This window comes from Tursiops truncatus, chromosome 4 (assembly GCF_011762595.2).
Source record: "Tursiops truncatus isolate mTurTru1 chromosome 4, mTurTru1.mat.Y, whole genome shotgun sequence".
NCBI classification, from domain to species: domain Eukaryota; kingdom Metazoa; phylum Chordata; class Mammalia; order Artiodactyla; family Delphinidae; genus Tursiops; species Tursiops truncatus.
This window is the reverse complement of record NC_047037.1, coordinates 11,671,670-11,687,919: the sequence shown is the minus strand read 5'-3', so window position 1 is coordinate 11,687,919 and position 16,250 is coordinate 11,671,670. Positions and strand designations below refer to the sequence as shown.

The 16,250-nt window shown below is 40.8% G+C and overlaps 1 protein-coding gene across 1 annotated transcript in view; it reads right to left on the bottom strand.

Annotated features, from left to right (window-relative positions):
* Positions 1-10,025, bottom strand: part of COL6A6 (collagen type VI alpha 6 chain) — a 107,411-nt gene extending 97,386 nt beyond the window's left edge. Inside the window, exons 1-5 of the mRNA XM_019934137.2 lie at positions 9,368-10,025; positions 7,493-8,113; positions 5,857-6,417; positions 4,134-4,691; positions 568-1,143 (exon numbers count right to left, since the gene is read on the bottom strand). Coding sequence (XP_019789696.2) covers positions 568-1,143; positions 4,134-4,691; positions 5,857-6,417; positions 7,493-8,113; positions 9,368-10,025 — 2,974 coding nt within the window. The remainder of the gene's footprint in view (positions 1-567; positions 1,144-4,133; positions 4,692-5,856; positions 6,418-7,492; positions 8,114-9,367) is intronic.
* Between the last annotated feature and the right edge of the window lie 6,225 nt (positions 10,026-16,250).

The window sequence follows — 16,250 nt, the reverse complement described above, 5'->3', positions numbered from 1 at the left end:
ATGAATGAATGAATGAATACATACATACGTACATACATACAGCAATGCAATTTCTAGCTGCCAGAATAGAAACACAGCATCCAGGGCAAAAGACGTCCTGCTCACAATCTTCTCTGGAAACATCTGAGGCTAAAACTGAGGGCTTAACATTGGGCTCCATATTGCAAATGAACTTGTGCCATAACAGAAACGGGTGAAGGCACAGAGGACTTCCAGAATGGAGGAGAGAGGGCTTCAAGCAGTGGTCGCTGGTTCTTAGGAAGAGAGGGATTTGATTTCTTGTGTAAAGAACAGGAAGGAGAACTAGAGGGTGAAAGTGGCATGTAAACACAGTTGTGTTCCAATAAATAAAGCCTGTTTGAAATGGCGAATTTCCCATCATTGGAAGAGTTTAGGCAGAAGTGAGTGGGAATGTTGTGGAAGGCCAAATGAAACATCCTTGAGGTCTTTCCAATTTGAGATTCCACAATGTGGGAACTTCTGCAGAACTCTCAGTGCCCCTTCTCTTTGGTTTCTCCCTTATTTGGACCTCTGCTGATAATTAAAAACTTAATGGATGAATCTTACCTACTTTTGAAGAGTTACACACACTGGCGGACACATCTGAAAATATCCCCTTCAGGCCTCCAAAAGTTTCCACAAAGAAGTACTTGTCACTTGATCCTGCCATGGCCAGCAGCTCCACGGGGTTGGCACCAGCGATCCCCACGGCCAGGACAAGGATGCCCTTGTCCCGTAAGGCCTTGGCTGTGGCATCGAGCTTATCGGCATCATGGGATTCCCCATCGGTGATTACGATGAGGACCTGGGGGACCCCCTTGTGCAGGCGGCTGCCCCGGGCTTCAGTGAACATGTGGTCTGAGAAGTCCAGGGCCTTGGCGGTGTAAGTGTTGCCCCCCATGGGCTGGTCATTTTGGAGCACCGAGATCACCTCCCGTTTTGTGCCAAGGTTATCCAGATAAAACAGCACCTCTGGGTCATCTGCATACTTCAGAGCCCCAAACCGGACGTGATTCTTGCCCACATCAGCTTTTTTCACCAAGCCAGTCATGAAGTCCTTCATGATATTATACTCATCATGGTCAATGCTGCCAGAGCTGTCAATTACAAACACGACATCTAAAACTTCAATGCGCTTGCATTCTGAAGGAGGAGAAAGGAAAACTGGATGAGATTAGCTTGCACATCATGCAGGACTCCCCTCCCCCACCTGTTTTTTAAATGCCAGTGTCTCCTCTCCATAGGATCAAGCTGTACATTGGAATGTCCGCTCCCTGGACAACAGACACAACACACATGCATTTGTGCTGCCAGTACATAGTAATGCTCATTTAGGTGGCTTTTAGGACAAGGCAGATGTGACGTGAAGCCTACTGCAGGGGTTGGGAAGGGGGTGGGAAGATGGGTCACAGGATCATCAGGGATAAACATGTCAAGTGCTTTTGGACCAAAAAAAAGAAAAAATTCAAAATTCTAAGGAAATTTTCCTGTGTTTAAGTGGTACTTTCAACATGTGCTTTCATTTACACTAATTTGTTTATTCTTTTTAAGCCACAGGGACCATGAGATTTTATTCTTAAAATGAACCCTGGGGAAATGACCAGATGAAAATGAATTTGGCAACACTGTATATTTTTTCATGTTTAACTTTTCAAGGTTACATTTTCTCCCTTTTTGACTTTCTTAAGACATTATCTGTTTTCATGATTGGGCCTCGTCATAAAAATAAACCCATTTCACACCTGGCCCAACCAAGTGGTCCTAGCATGACTTCTCATTAACCTTTTAAATGTAGGGTCAATGTCATGGAAAAGTAAAGCAGGAAAGACCCAATTAGTCTATGTGTGTATCACATTCTAACTCAAGGTACAGAGTTCCAAACTCCAACTCACTCATTCTGGAGAAGTGGAATTGTAAGATGGTGAATGATTTAGTCTCTATGTAGCACCATCCCTCTACAGGCCTTAGGAAGGTGTGTTCCAAATGTTAACTCATCCATTCTGGAGAAATGGAACTGTGAGAAGATTCCCCCTGCCCCCTCCGAGGCTCACCACATTCCCTTCCTTGACAACCACTTTATTGCTCTGTGGTAGGGCTGTTGCAAATCCTAAAGCCAATGCACTTCCCCCCCTAACTAGAGGCCATGTGTACAGAGCCGTAACCAAATTCTCCAGAAAGTCTGGGTCCTCACAAGGAGAAACTATGTCCCTCTGGCCTTCGGCTGCCCAGGGGACCTGCTTGGATTACCCAGGGGGCTGGGGGGTAGACTGCTCAGTGCTGGCACCCTTCAAAAAGGTCAGATTTGTTCTGGGTGGAGTTACCAGGACATGTAATCCAGGTGTATTCCTCTTGCCACAAAACATAGACCGCAGTCACCAAGACTTCTAGTGGGGGTTGACAAGAACTGTTATTTGAACAACAGAACAATGTCCCTCTTTTCCTTCAAAATTCCATTAAGATCCATCTCCTCCATAGAGGTTTTTCAGAATGCCTCTTTCATCAAGTCCCATGGGTCGCAGTATAAATCAGCCCCTTATTTCTGCTGAACCTAAGTTTTATCACTTCCCTTACTCTGCAGTCTCCTAGGAACATGTGGGTGACTATACTATTTATTTCCTTGGAAGCATCCATTGCTCAAGTTCCTATATTATATTCCTCCTTTATAGGATTTAATAAATATCAACATGTTTTTACAAAGATTATCTCATTTTATGTAAGTATTGATTTTTAAAAATTGTAAAATGAACAAACATGTATAGTGGATGTTAAGTCAAAGGGGAGACACCTTGCCCAGGAGGTTATAGCCCTCTATCGCCTGTCTCAGTGGACCACACATAGCCCCCAAACTCAGATTATACAAGGCTGGGCCCCTGCCTCAAGGTGAAACCGACTCTGTGATGTAATTCATGCTCAGTGCTCCCCGTGGGATGAGGCTGAAGCCAGACTCTAGCTGAGACCACCTCCTTGCTTAACTCTTACCCATGCCCTGTCCTGCCCTCCTTACTTCTCTTCTGAAAACACCTCCTCAATAAATCAAAAGTCTACAAATAATGAATGCTGGAGAGGTGTGGAGAAAAGGGAACCCTCCTACATTGTTGGTGGGAATGTAAATTGGTGAAGCCACTATGGAGAACAGTATAGAGATTCCTTAAAAAACTAAAAATAGAGCTACTGTATGATGCTGCAATCCCACTCCTGGGCCTAAATCCAGAGGTAACCATAATTCGAAAACATACACGCACCCCAATGTTCATAGCAGCACTGTTTACAATAGCTGAGGCAAGGAACAACCTAAATGTCCATATATATAATGGAATATTACTCAGCCATAAAAAGAATGAAATAATACCATTTGCAGCAACATGCATGGGCCTAGAGATTATCATACTAAGTGAAGTAAGCCAGATAGAGAAAGACAAATATCATATGATATCACTTATACTGTGGAATCCAAAAAGAAAAAGATACAAATGAACTTATTTACAAAACAAACTCAGAGACAGAAAACAAACTTATGGTCACCAAAGGGGAGGAGGGGGGGAAGGGATAAATTAGGAGGTTGGGATTAACATATATACACTACTATATATAAAATAGATAACCAACAAGGACCTACGGTATAGGACAGGGAACTCTACTCAATATTTTATAGTAACCTATATGGGAAAAGAAACTGAAAAAGAACATATATGTGTATGTATGTATAACTGAATCACTTTGCTGTACACCTGAAACTAACATGACATTGTAAATCAACTATACTCCAATAAAATTTTTAAAAAAGGAAAAGCAATAGATAAATAAATAAATAAATCACTTCCACAAGAACCCCCGACTCAGCTTCGGCTTCTAGGGAACCAGACCTAAAATCCGGTACGATACTATTTTCCTTAAATGGAGGATTCATCACCCTAGTGCTTTGTCTACGAAAGGGAAAGCATCTAGGTGGATCAGAATTGTTCCTTACTGTCTAATTTAACAGTTCTGTTGAGGAAACTTTCATTTCTATAAGCAAGTCAAAAGCCACTAGGATACAATGTTCAAATAGTAGTCTGCTTAGTTCAAGAAACAACGACTAACATGTATTTGTGGCATTTGGATAATCCCCCTATAGTGAATATGCCCACACCTACCTTCATGGGGGCTGCATATTCCAAAAACAAGGTCGTCTTCAATGTGTTGCAGAATGTCAAAATTCTCAACATAAAAAACCATCTCCGGCCTCCCACTGATCTCCTCAAGCTGGGTGACATTGGAGCCAAACACCCCCACGGAGTAGATAATTATGCCTTCTTGCCGAAGTGCCACTGCTGGGTCCTTGACTGTGTCCTGAGCCTCACCGTCCGTGATGAGAATGAGGAACTTCCTGACGTTGGGTCGGGCCCCCTTGGCAGGGCTGAAGTACTGAGACACGAAGGTCAGGGCGCTACCGGTCAAGGTAGTTTCTCCAATGTGAGCCATTCGGTCTATTGCATCTGAAATTTCCCCCTGGGACATATATCTGTTGAGCTGAAACTCCTCCTTATTGATGTCACTGAACTGGACTACACCGATTTGCACCCTATCTCCCCCAATCTGAGATTTGCTCACCAGGTTTTTCATAAATGTTTTCATTTTGATGAAGTTTTCAGGTCCTATACTGCCAGAACTGTCCACCAGAAACATGATGTCGGCCTTCATCTCTTTGCAGGCTACACAAGAGAAAGGAGATGGGTTATTCAAGTTGGCTTTGTGTAAAAAGATTAAGAGTGAACAGAAAAACCCAAAACACAAATAATTCTATATGTAAGTTAAGCATGTACTTGGTAAGGGCTGTTATCAGGTAAATAATGCATTGAAGGCAATGAGAGGGAGCCTATTCTCTTTGTTATTTAGTGATTTGCTTTAATATGTAACTCAGGGTTTCTCAGCCTCAGCACTACTGACATTGTGGGCTGGAAAATTTGTATTGTGGAGGGCAATCCATGCACTGTAGGATACTGTAGGATGTTTAGCAGTATCCCTGCCCTCTACCTGTTAGATGCCAGTAGTGCTGCCCCAATTATGACCAGCAAAAATGTCTCTAGATATTGCCAACTGTTCCCTAAGGGGGCAAAATCACCCTTGGTTGAAAACTATTGATCTAACTCTAGAAGATTTCATACATGTTTTATCAAAAAGCAATTTAAATAAACCTGTAGTACTCCTTAAAATCAGAAATCATTTGATCATATTACACAGGCAGTGTCTAATCATAGATCTATCCTCACAGGGATTTGTGGGGAGAAGCTAATTAATACTTATTAGAAGCTAATTAATTAGCACTCCCCTAGTTATCACCACCAAAATTGTCTCTAGACATTGCCAACCATCCCCTGAGGGGGAAAAATCACCCCTAGTTGAAAATTACTTATCTAGCTCTAGAAGATTTCATACACATTTTATTAAAAAGCAACTGAAATAAACCTGAAATATTCTTTTTATGCTTCAGATAATAATAATTAGAGCAACACTATAATGGGCCCTTCATTTTGTTCTGGATAATAAACAGCTCCACGAGTCAATGAATCTCAGCTTGGTCATTTATGCTGTTTCTGCACACCTGCAGCATCAAACACTGCAGAAAGTAGATGTAAATTGTTATGTATAGGATGGGTAAACAAAAAGGTCCTATTGTACAGCACAGGAAACTATATTCAATATCCTGTGATAAACCATAATGGAAAAGAATATGAAAAAGAATGTGTATATATGTATAACCGTACAGCAGAAGTTAACACAGCATTGTAAATCAACTATATTTCAATTAAAAAAACAAAAAATAAATACTGCAGGAAAGCAATTTGGGAGCTGAAGTCCAAAGGCAAGGAGTCCTACCTTCTTTGGCACAGATTTCTTGAACAACCTGGTTTCTTATGTCTTTCAAGGCATCAAAGTCATGCACATAGTACACCCGCTTCTCCTCGCCTGCGATTTCTCGCAGCTGTGTCTCGTTGGCCTCCTTGACCCCAATGGCATAGACGTGGATAAGCTCCTCTCTCAGTCTGTTTGCGGGCCCCAAGATGCTGTCCTGGGACACACTGTTGGTCAGGACAACAAGGTGGCTTGGCACTCTGTTTTCCCGCTGCCTCTTCGCTTTCTGCAGCAGCCCCAGGGTGAAGTTCAAGGCTGCACCTGTGTTTGTGTTCCCGCCCAGCTGCCTGATGTTCTCGATGGCCTTTCCCACATCATGCTTGTTGGTGTATTTATTGATCTCAAATTCCAAGTCCCAGCGGTCAGCATACTGGACAGCCCCAACTCGCACCTTCTGGGGAGCGATGTTGAACATCCCTACAACCTCCGACAGGAAGGTCTTCATTTCCTGGAAGTCCGTGGCCTGGGTGCTCCCAGAGCCATCGATGAGCAGATAGATGTCTGCTTCCTCAGTGTCCACACAACCTAAAATGCAACACGAAAACTGAGTGTGGCATTGGGGCAAGTGGGACAGAGACACAGGGGCAGGTGGGAGGAAGGGCAAACACCAGCCTTGTCAGACAGAAAAATGGGAAACAGTTTCTCCATGTTAAAGACCCAAATGAATTATCTGTGACAGTTTGAGATGATTTGTATCAAGGATCAGAGTCAATCTGGATGTAGTAAAAGATTAGAAAGAAAACATGAAGATGCTTTTTACAAGTCACTTCTCTTAGCAGGGAGTAACTGTTTAGCAAAATGTTAAGTGGTGATTTGCGAGCTAGAGAAGGTAGCATTTAACTGGACATGGTGGACAAAGTGCCGTCTTTCTTGAAATCTTGAACAAAGTATTTACCCTTCATCCACTCCTGGTCGGTTAACACAACCAGGGGTATTGTCAGTGGCCTTATTTATGCCAGGCAGTGACACTTCTGCAGTCGACATGCTGTAAATATTTGTTGAAGGATGCAGATATACATATGTATTGCATGCACACACATAATTTATGAAAAATACATGTGTATGTATGAAATATATGAAATACATTGCTCTCTGTCTCTCTCTAAACTCACTGATACTAGAATAGTACCTCCCAATAAATTCATTACTCTGTCCTCAATCCAAATCATGCTTCCTCTTTATTCTCTAAATTGGAATTTGAGGCTGAGGGAAGAAGAGGAGGGAGAGAAAAGTACTCACACACAAAAAAAAAGAAAGGAAAGGCAAGGAAACATGAGAGGCAAAGGTGAGAAAGGAAAAAGTGCAGAGCGGGAAATAACAAAGGAAGGTATTCTGGAGTGTTGAGAAGTAACAAAGAATCCAAGTAAAGCTGTGCAAAAGAGCAAATAAAAAAAGAAATCCCGTCTTCCCATTCCAACACCTCAAGAGCTTTTATTCTCCCCCAATTTACGTTTCCTATTATCAAGTTAAATTAAAAAGTCAGGAACTCACTCTCCCTCCCTACATCATGCCTGCCAAGCCCTTTTGTACACAGAACACCTGCAAGACAAGAAAAAAGCAAAACGATGGGAATAATCCTTCTCTCAGCAAAAGGCTTTACCAGATTTGAGGGTTTCAGTCCTTTCGGAAACGACAGAGACTGTGTGTGTGATCTGGTTCCGCAGTTTCTTTAGAAACGTCTGGTTGTGGGCGGCCAGGTCGGAGAAGGTTTTCAGTTTGGAGACGTACTGCTTGGCAGGGTGAGATGCGATCTTCTCCAGCTGGGCGTCGCTGGCCCCCTCTATGCCCATGGTGAAGATGGTCACCCCCTGGCGCCGGAGGTTCAGAGCAGCCTTGGTCACGTTGTCCTCAGACGGGCTATGGGTCACCAGCACAGCTATCTGTGGCACCCCCTGATTCTTCCGACTGCCGTGCTGCACGCTGAAAACCTCCTTCCTGATCTTTCTCAAGGCAGCTCCAGTGTAGGCCTTCCCGGCCTGGGGAGAGAGGCTCTGTATATCCTGGAGAACCTCTGACTTGTTTATGCCACTGCTCAGTGGGTTAATCACCTTCGTCTCATTGCTATAGGTCACAAGGCCAACCCTCATGCAGTTTTCCTTGATGTCCAGAGCAGATACACTTTCTTCCAGGAATTCTTTAAGATAGTCAAAGTCCTCCCAGCTGCCATTGATGGACATATCCAACAGGAACACAACATCTGCCACAGAAGGGCCTTGGCAAACTGTGGGCAAGGAAAGAACAGGCAGAGTTTCAATTCAGCAACTCTGCTCAGCATTAAAAGACACGGAGAACTCAACCAGAACTTAGTTATGCCCTTAAAGATGGAAGGAGGTGTACAAAATGATTATGAAGCCGAGATCAGAGAGTCCTGGGTTCAAAGGTGGGAGCTTAGCTAACCTCCCAGCTCCAATTTCCACATCTGTAAAATATAAGTAACCATAATAATGATCTCATAGAGTTGTTATGGGGATTAAATGAGATCATGTGTTTAGTATGGGACCTGGCACATAAAAGTCACTCAGTGAACAGAAGCTACTGCTATTGTATTAAAATCACTAATAAAATCAGTATTTATAGTCCAAACATTCTTAAAGGATGGTAATGGAATAGCAATTGACATTCCAATATTTTATTCGGGAAAGATGCTAGTAATAGGATTCCCATATTTTCATAGATTGCTACAAGAAAAGCAGCATTCTCCAGTATCAATAGACAGTTTTATATGTCATCTCACTCAAACTGACTTAACCAGACATAATGTGAGTTTCTTACATCACTTGTTTGGACTTGTACACTTTGAGCAAATTGTTTTTTTACTGGCTCTCTCCTGCCCCTCTCTTGGATGATGTTCATAAACTCTTGGCCATTCTTGCTAATAGGAGAGCACAAGGGGACAGACCAGGACAGCAGGTTGGAGTTGGAGCAGAACACGGGGAAGCTAATTTAGAACAGAGCTGCAGGAAGGGGCAGCACGGGACTGAAACCACACAGGCGTGGCTCTGACTCCAGACTGCAGGGCCAGGTCACATCATCTCTAAGAGGGCCCGCAAGTACCTCTCTGTGGAACAGAGGTTTTGGACTTCCTGAAGTTGTTTCAAGCTCTAACATCCTGTGATGACATTATACGGCTTCTGGAGTCAAGGATTTTTTTAGGAGCAAATCGACCTTTTAAATGAACCAGGAATAAAACTACATAGCAACTGAAGCCCAGGAAGAAAGCTCAGGCAGCTGGGAGCAGGGTGGAGGCAGCCTGTGAATGATGAGCAATAAGTGAAGCATGGAAAACCAAGGCTCACCAAGTTCACTGGATTTAAAAAGGCCACAATCATTCCAGAATGATTTATGCAGAATTTAACATCTGAAAATGCAGCCCAGCTTTTGGGGAAGGGGATGTTCATAGAGTCTCCATCCTCTCCTCTTGTTGATCTTCCAAAAGCATTTTATCATCATCCCTACACACGCGCCCTGAACCCACCTTCCACAAGAATGTCATTGACTGCTCCTTCCTTGTACTGAGCCGCATCCTTGAGAATCTGCGTCATGTTTTGGGAGAACGTGCTGAGGTCTCGGACCGTCCGGAGGCTGTAGTGGAACTGGCCTGTGGCCATGGCCTTCAGGGTCTCCTCGGACACCCCCTGCATACCCACGGAGATGATCCTCACCCCGTCGTTGCGCAGCGCCTTGGAGGCCTCTTCCACGGCATCCTCAGACTCAGCTGAAGCCAGGACCACCAGGATCGGCGGAAACTGTCTCCTGTCCCTCCCGTTTGAGAAGTAGGTTGTGTGTACCTCCTGGAGAGCGTTACCAATCCTCAGGGAGCCACCCAGGAACCTGAAGTTCTTCTTGAGGTGGTTCAACATGGGCCCTCTGCTCTTGAAGGTGCTGAGCTGGAATTCTCTGTGGAGCCCATCGCTGTACTGGGCCAGGCCCACACGGTACTTGTGGGCCTCTATGGGGAGGCTGGTGATCATTTTGTTGATGAATGTCTTTACAAACGGGAAGGATTTAATTCCCATGTGGTCAGAGCTGTCCACCAGAAACACCACATCGGCATACTCAGGGCCTACAAACCCATAGACAAACACAAACAAAGCAAACTTCAAAAATTTACTACCAAGTTTAATGCCAACCATATGGGAAAAACATTACTTCCCTCTTTTGTTTGTATTTGTAATATCTTTCCAATGCACTGAAAATAATACACATTCTCTCAAGAAAAATATTGTTTCTTGGGCTGATTATTTATACACCCTCTCATTTGAACTGATCATGAAATTAAGCATCACTTTTGCAAGGAATTAAGTAGAAATAGGTAAATATAAACAAGTTAAAAATCATGGGTTTTTATATGTTTAGTGGATAATTTCCCCATGTCTTTTTTTTCTTTCAGAATTTGACTTCAATTTATATCAACACGATAAACATTTTCATTGAGAATCTAATCAAATCAAATTTGAATGGAGAAATCTAAAAAATAGCCTTTCATTGTGATTTCCACTTAAGCAAAGCAACAAGTGATCTGATTAACTTATAAACATATTAGTTTTGTATTCAAAGTGTCAAATTGGTGAAGTTTAAAAAGAATCCTAAAAACCATAAATATGAGATTGCATTAATCTATCTTAAAGTTATTTACAATATTTTTTGATGAGTGGGCATTATAATTGGTAAATTTATTCTCACAAATGTAAAATGTGATAGAAACATGAGCATTCCTACCTTAAGCTAGGAATAGGATTATACTTTTAATTTCTATTAAGAATATAATTTTTATAGAGGTATACAATACTTTGCTGAGCTTTTAAGGCTTCATTTGATGCCAGATTCAATGCTAGGTATGTAAAATTATATTTTTATGTGATAGAGAGTTATTTGGTTCAAGCACAAAATATCATTTGCTCATGGTCTGTCTGCTGGTTTGAATTCAGAGCTCTTACAACTGTTCTATAAGCTCCATTTCTGGTCCAGGGAAGGGAGGGAAATATTTGTGTGTGTCTGGATGGTGTATGTTTAAGAAAATACAGTGTAATTGAACAAGCAATGTGAGTCCTGACTTTGTTATCAGCTAATTCTTCCAGCTCTGTCAAGCCATTCAATATACTTGGGCCTCAGTTTCCTCATATTTTAAATGAGTAGATTCAACTAGAAAATATCTAAGGTCTCTCCTCACTCTGAGTTTCTGATTATCTGAAAGAGTCACAAGATAAATTCTAATCAAATTAAAAGAACTTCAATCTTTTCTTGTCTACAACTGTGAGGAAATCAGCTTTGGCACCCCAGCATGTTACTTCATTCTCTTTAGAGCAGTCTGATCAAGGCATAGTGGATAAAATCATTCTTTCTTTTCTTCTAAACAACATGATTTCAACCAGTTTGAGATTGCTTTGATGATCATATAGCCAGCAGAATCTCAGGGGAAAAACTAATTGAGGGGATCAACATCTTCCTCCAAGAGAAGTCTGGAACCCCTCTGAGGACTGTCAGGTGAGTACTGCGTAGGATGGCTTGACTTGTGACCAAAAGTGACCTTTCTATTCATGGACAAATCTCCATATTTTGTATGGAGAAAAGAAATGTAGCCACTGGCACAGGAGGCATATTTAGGTTCTAACCAGGCCCATCACTGTATGTGAACCACAGAACAACTGGGGAAAAAGCACTGTCTTTCTTTAAAAAGCTTAATAATAGGCCTAGTGAGACATCAAAGGAAGATGTTTGCAGGGCAAAGTCTAATCTGTCTCTCCAGAAAACTTGCTTCCAAGGTCAGAGTCCTTGAGAAAACTGTAAAAGTCAATCTAGGTGGCCCTGGACATGAAGCGACCAGTATAAGAACTGATTATTTAGGAGGTGGTAGAGGCTGTGAAGGCTTGGCCAGTATTTTGACTTCAAGTCCACTGGACATAGATTGCTGACAGTGGATGGCTCTGGAGCTCTCTCTTCAGGGTAAAAGCACTTTCTTTACAATAATCAGACACTCAGTTTAAATTGGAGCAAAATCTGGATGCTTAACCAAGACAAATGTTTTGGCACAAACGAATTAGGAAGAGACATTTCAATTTTTCCAGGCCTGAACCTAATGTTAAAAGAGAATTTTCATGCAACCTCCCAGAAGACCTAGAAGTAGTTGAAACTGAGGACAAGAAAATAGTTCTCATATCTTCCTATTGTGAACAAGGAATAAGATCCAGAAACAAATGATCTTCAAAGGAACACAGGGTGACATCAAAAGTAACTGAGCTGCCACTCCCACCCTTACTATCATCAAAATCAAAACAAAGCAAAACAAAACACTTAACTTTTAAGCAAGTCAAACTCATATATTATTTTCCATAATGAAAATTAAGGAAAAGAATTATTTTCATTTTTTTCCTTACCAGAATGTTGGTTGACAGAAACATGGGAACAAATTATCATAAGGAGCAAAGTGAGCAGCATTTTCGTATTATAACCTGAAAAATCACCAACTTGAAATCTGAAAAGGCAAAAATATAAACATCTAAAATTGTTGTGGATATTATTTGGAAATCAAGACTCAAACACATATGAGCACACAAAATTATATAATAAATTGGGTGAAGACAAGGAATTTCTGAGGTTCCCTGACCTTTGGCTCTGTGAAGTGCCTTGGAGAAAAATGAACCGTCAACATTTATAGAATCACAAAAGCTTCTCCTGGTCCCCAGACCCTGTAGAAACATGAGTTTTTGATTGTCAATGGAAGCAGCCAGATGCATTCTAGTTCCACCAATATTATGTGTCCCTACTAATCAATTTTCCTATAGCCTCATGTCACCCTCTGTCCACTCATTGCCAAGACAATTCAGAGTTCACAGTTGGGACACAGTCTAAAAGCTGATTTGCAATTTTTCCAACATGAACATGTAGGTGTGTTTCATATTTGAGAAGTATTTCTAGATGTGGTCAAAATTCTCTTTTCTCCTTTTCCTACATGATTAGAAAGGTAACTATGTCCCTTTATTCTTAAATTTGAGAGAAGACATAAAGAAATAAGTAGTGACCCTCCATATTGCATACGATGTCTTGGTCCTCAGAATGATGCAATTGGTATCATTTTTTTCCAACAACCTAGAACCACATGAAGCAAAGTTTTCCAATTCTGGTTTGGCCTAAAGCATTTTCAGCCACCTTGAATTATTCGTTTCATGGGATAAAATAGGATATTGAAGATATTGACAATAAATATTTCAATTAAACAGATTGGGCTCATTCATTCACTCATTCATCCACTGAATAAAAAATGAATTGATCCGTGTTAATAAACTAGTATTTCTGTTTCTTGCTTAATTCGTACCCAAATGTGTATTTGATACAAATGACTGTCTCATTCCTTGTCAGGCAGGCTCCTATTGTTTAATATTTCACCCTTTCAGAAAAGGGACCTTTGCCATGAAAAATTCCATCCCCACTTCCTCATCTACTCCATCGTCCCTCTGACATTCTGGAATTTGGGACCCTGTTCTGTTCCTTCATAGGAAGACTAGATGATTTAAACTTTTCAGGCTGTGAGTCAATTTATCCATGCTATTTCAGAGGAAATCAGTAAGCTGGAAGGGGACTTTAAGAGGTTGTTTTTAGTCCAACCTTTCATTTTAGAGGAACTTTGGTCCCAAAGTGGATTGTCCAAAGTGAAAACTTGGACAATGTGTACAAATTTTCTACTAATGTGTATAACAATAATAACAAAGTCTACCATTTGGTCAGTCTTGACCATGTTCCGTGTCCTGTGCTAGCAGCTTTATACTTGTTCTCCTGTTGCATATCGATAGGAAACCTAGAAGCAGGTCATATTATTGTTCCTATTTTGCAGATAAGGAAACAGATTCATAAAGGGGAATGTGATTCAAGGCCACACAGATAAAATGGGCCACAGTTCAGACTACAGCCCACATCTATCCAATTTTAAAATCTGGACTCTCAAACTTAGTTCCTCTGCATCCCAAACTCAGTATTATTTTTAAAATTTATTTTATTGAAGTAGAGCTGATTTACAATGTTGTGTTAATTTCTGCTATAAAGCAAAGTGATTCAGTTATACATATATATTCTTTTTCTTATTCTTTTCCATTACAGTTTATTACAGGATATTGAATATATTTCCCTGTGCTATACAGTAGGACCTTGTTGTTTATCCATTCTATACATAATACCAAACTCAACATTATGAACACAAAAAGTGTCTCCAAGTTTTTTGGTTCTATGTCTCTTTTTCAAAGTATTAGGGGTTACTGGTACTTGTTTTCATGCCTTTTTATTTTTGCTTTTCAAACCAGTGCTTTACCCTCTTCACTTTTCTGTCTATATTATGAACTTTCTCAATGAGTGCTATCTTTAGGAGTTATGAGAGATAAGAGACTTTAGGTTACTCCATAGGATAAATGCCAAAGACTGGAAGAAAATAGTACTGAATGGAAGTTAAAACCTGGAGAGAAAAGTGAGGGTTACCTAAGGCCACAATAGTCTCAAACAGTATGCAGCATCCGGAAATTTCGCCATGCAGGTGGTCAATACTACTGATACATTAAGAGTTGAGTTCCTTGGGATAGCATTTTGTAAAACAATTTTCTTTTTTTAACATCTTTACTGGAGTATAATTGTTATACAATGGGGCATTAGTTTCTGCTCTATAACAAAGTGAATCAGCTATACATATACATACATCCTCATATCCCCTCCCTCTTGCGTCTCCCTCCCACCCTTCCTATCCCACCCCTCTAGTTGGTCAAAACGCACTGAGCTGATCTCCCTGTGCTATGCGGCTGCTTCCCACTAGCTATCTATTTTAAATACGGTAGTGTATATATGTCCATGCTGCTCTCTCACTTCGTCCCCGCTCCCTCTTCCCCCTCCCCGTGCCTCAAGTCCATCCTCTATGTCTGCGTCTTAATTCCTGTCCTACCTCTAGGTTCTTCAGAACTTTTTTTTTTTTTAGATTCCGTATATACGTGTTAGCGTACGGCATTTGTTTTGCGCTTTCTGACTTACTTCACTCTGTATGACAGTCTCTAGGTCCACCCACCTCACTACAAAAAACTCAATTTCGTTTCTTTTTATGGCTGAGTAATATTCCATTGTATATATGTGCCACATCTTCTTTTTCTTTTTAATAATACTTTCTGTATTTAATTACTTATCAAATCCTATGTAGTTCTCTTTTTAAACATCTTTATTGGAGTATAATTGCTTTAAAATAGTGTGTTAGTTTCTGCCTTATAACAAAGTGAATCAGCTATACATATACATATATACCCATATCTCCTCCCTCTTGCATCTCCCTCCCACCTTCCCTAACCCACCCCTCTAGGTGGTCACAAAACACTGAGCTGATCTCCCTGTGCTATGCGGCTGCTTCCCACTAGCTATTTTATATTTGGTAGTGTATATATGTCCATGTCACTCTCTCAATTCGTCCCAGCTTACCCTTCCCCCTCCCCATGTCCTCAAGTCCATTCTCTACATCTGCATCTTTATTCCTGTCTTGCCCCTATGTTCTTCAGAACCATTTTTTTTTTTTAGATTCCACATATTTGTGTTAGCATATGGTATTTGTTTTTCTCTTTCTGACTTACTTCACTCTGTATGACAGATTCTAGGTCCATCCACCTCACTACAAATAACTCAATTTCGTTTTTTATTATGGCTGAGTAGTATTCCATTGTATATATGTGCCACATCTTCCTTATCCATTCATCTGTTGATGGACACTTAGGTTGTTTCCATGTCCTGGCTATTGTAAATAGAGCTAAAATGAAAAATGTAGTACATGACTTTTTTTGAATTATGGTTTTCTTAGGGTATATGCCCAGTAGTGGGATTGCTGGGTCATATGGTAGTTATATTTTTAGTTTTTTGAGACACCTCCATAGTGTTCTCCATAGTGCCTGTATCAATTTACATTTTCACCAACAGTGCAAGAGGGTTCCCTTTTCTCCACACCCTCTCCAGCATTTATTGTTTGTAGATTTTTGGATAATGGCCATTTTGACCAGTGTGAGGTGATACCTCATTGGAGTTGTGATGTGCATTTCTCTAAAGATTAGTGATGTTCAGCATCCTTTCATGTGTTTGTTGGCAATCTGTATATCTTCTTTGAAGAAATGTCTATTTAGGTCTTCTGCCCATTTTTGGATTTGGTTGCTTGTGTTTTTGATATTGAGCTGCTTGTAAATTTTGGAGATTAATCCTTTGTTAGTTGCTTCATTTGCTAATATTTTTTTCCCATTCTGAGGGTTGCCTTTTCATCTTCTTTATGGTTTCCGTTGCTGTACAAAACGTTTTAAGTTTTATTATGTCCCATTTGTTTATATTTCCATTTCTCTAGGAGGTGGGTCAAAAAGGAT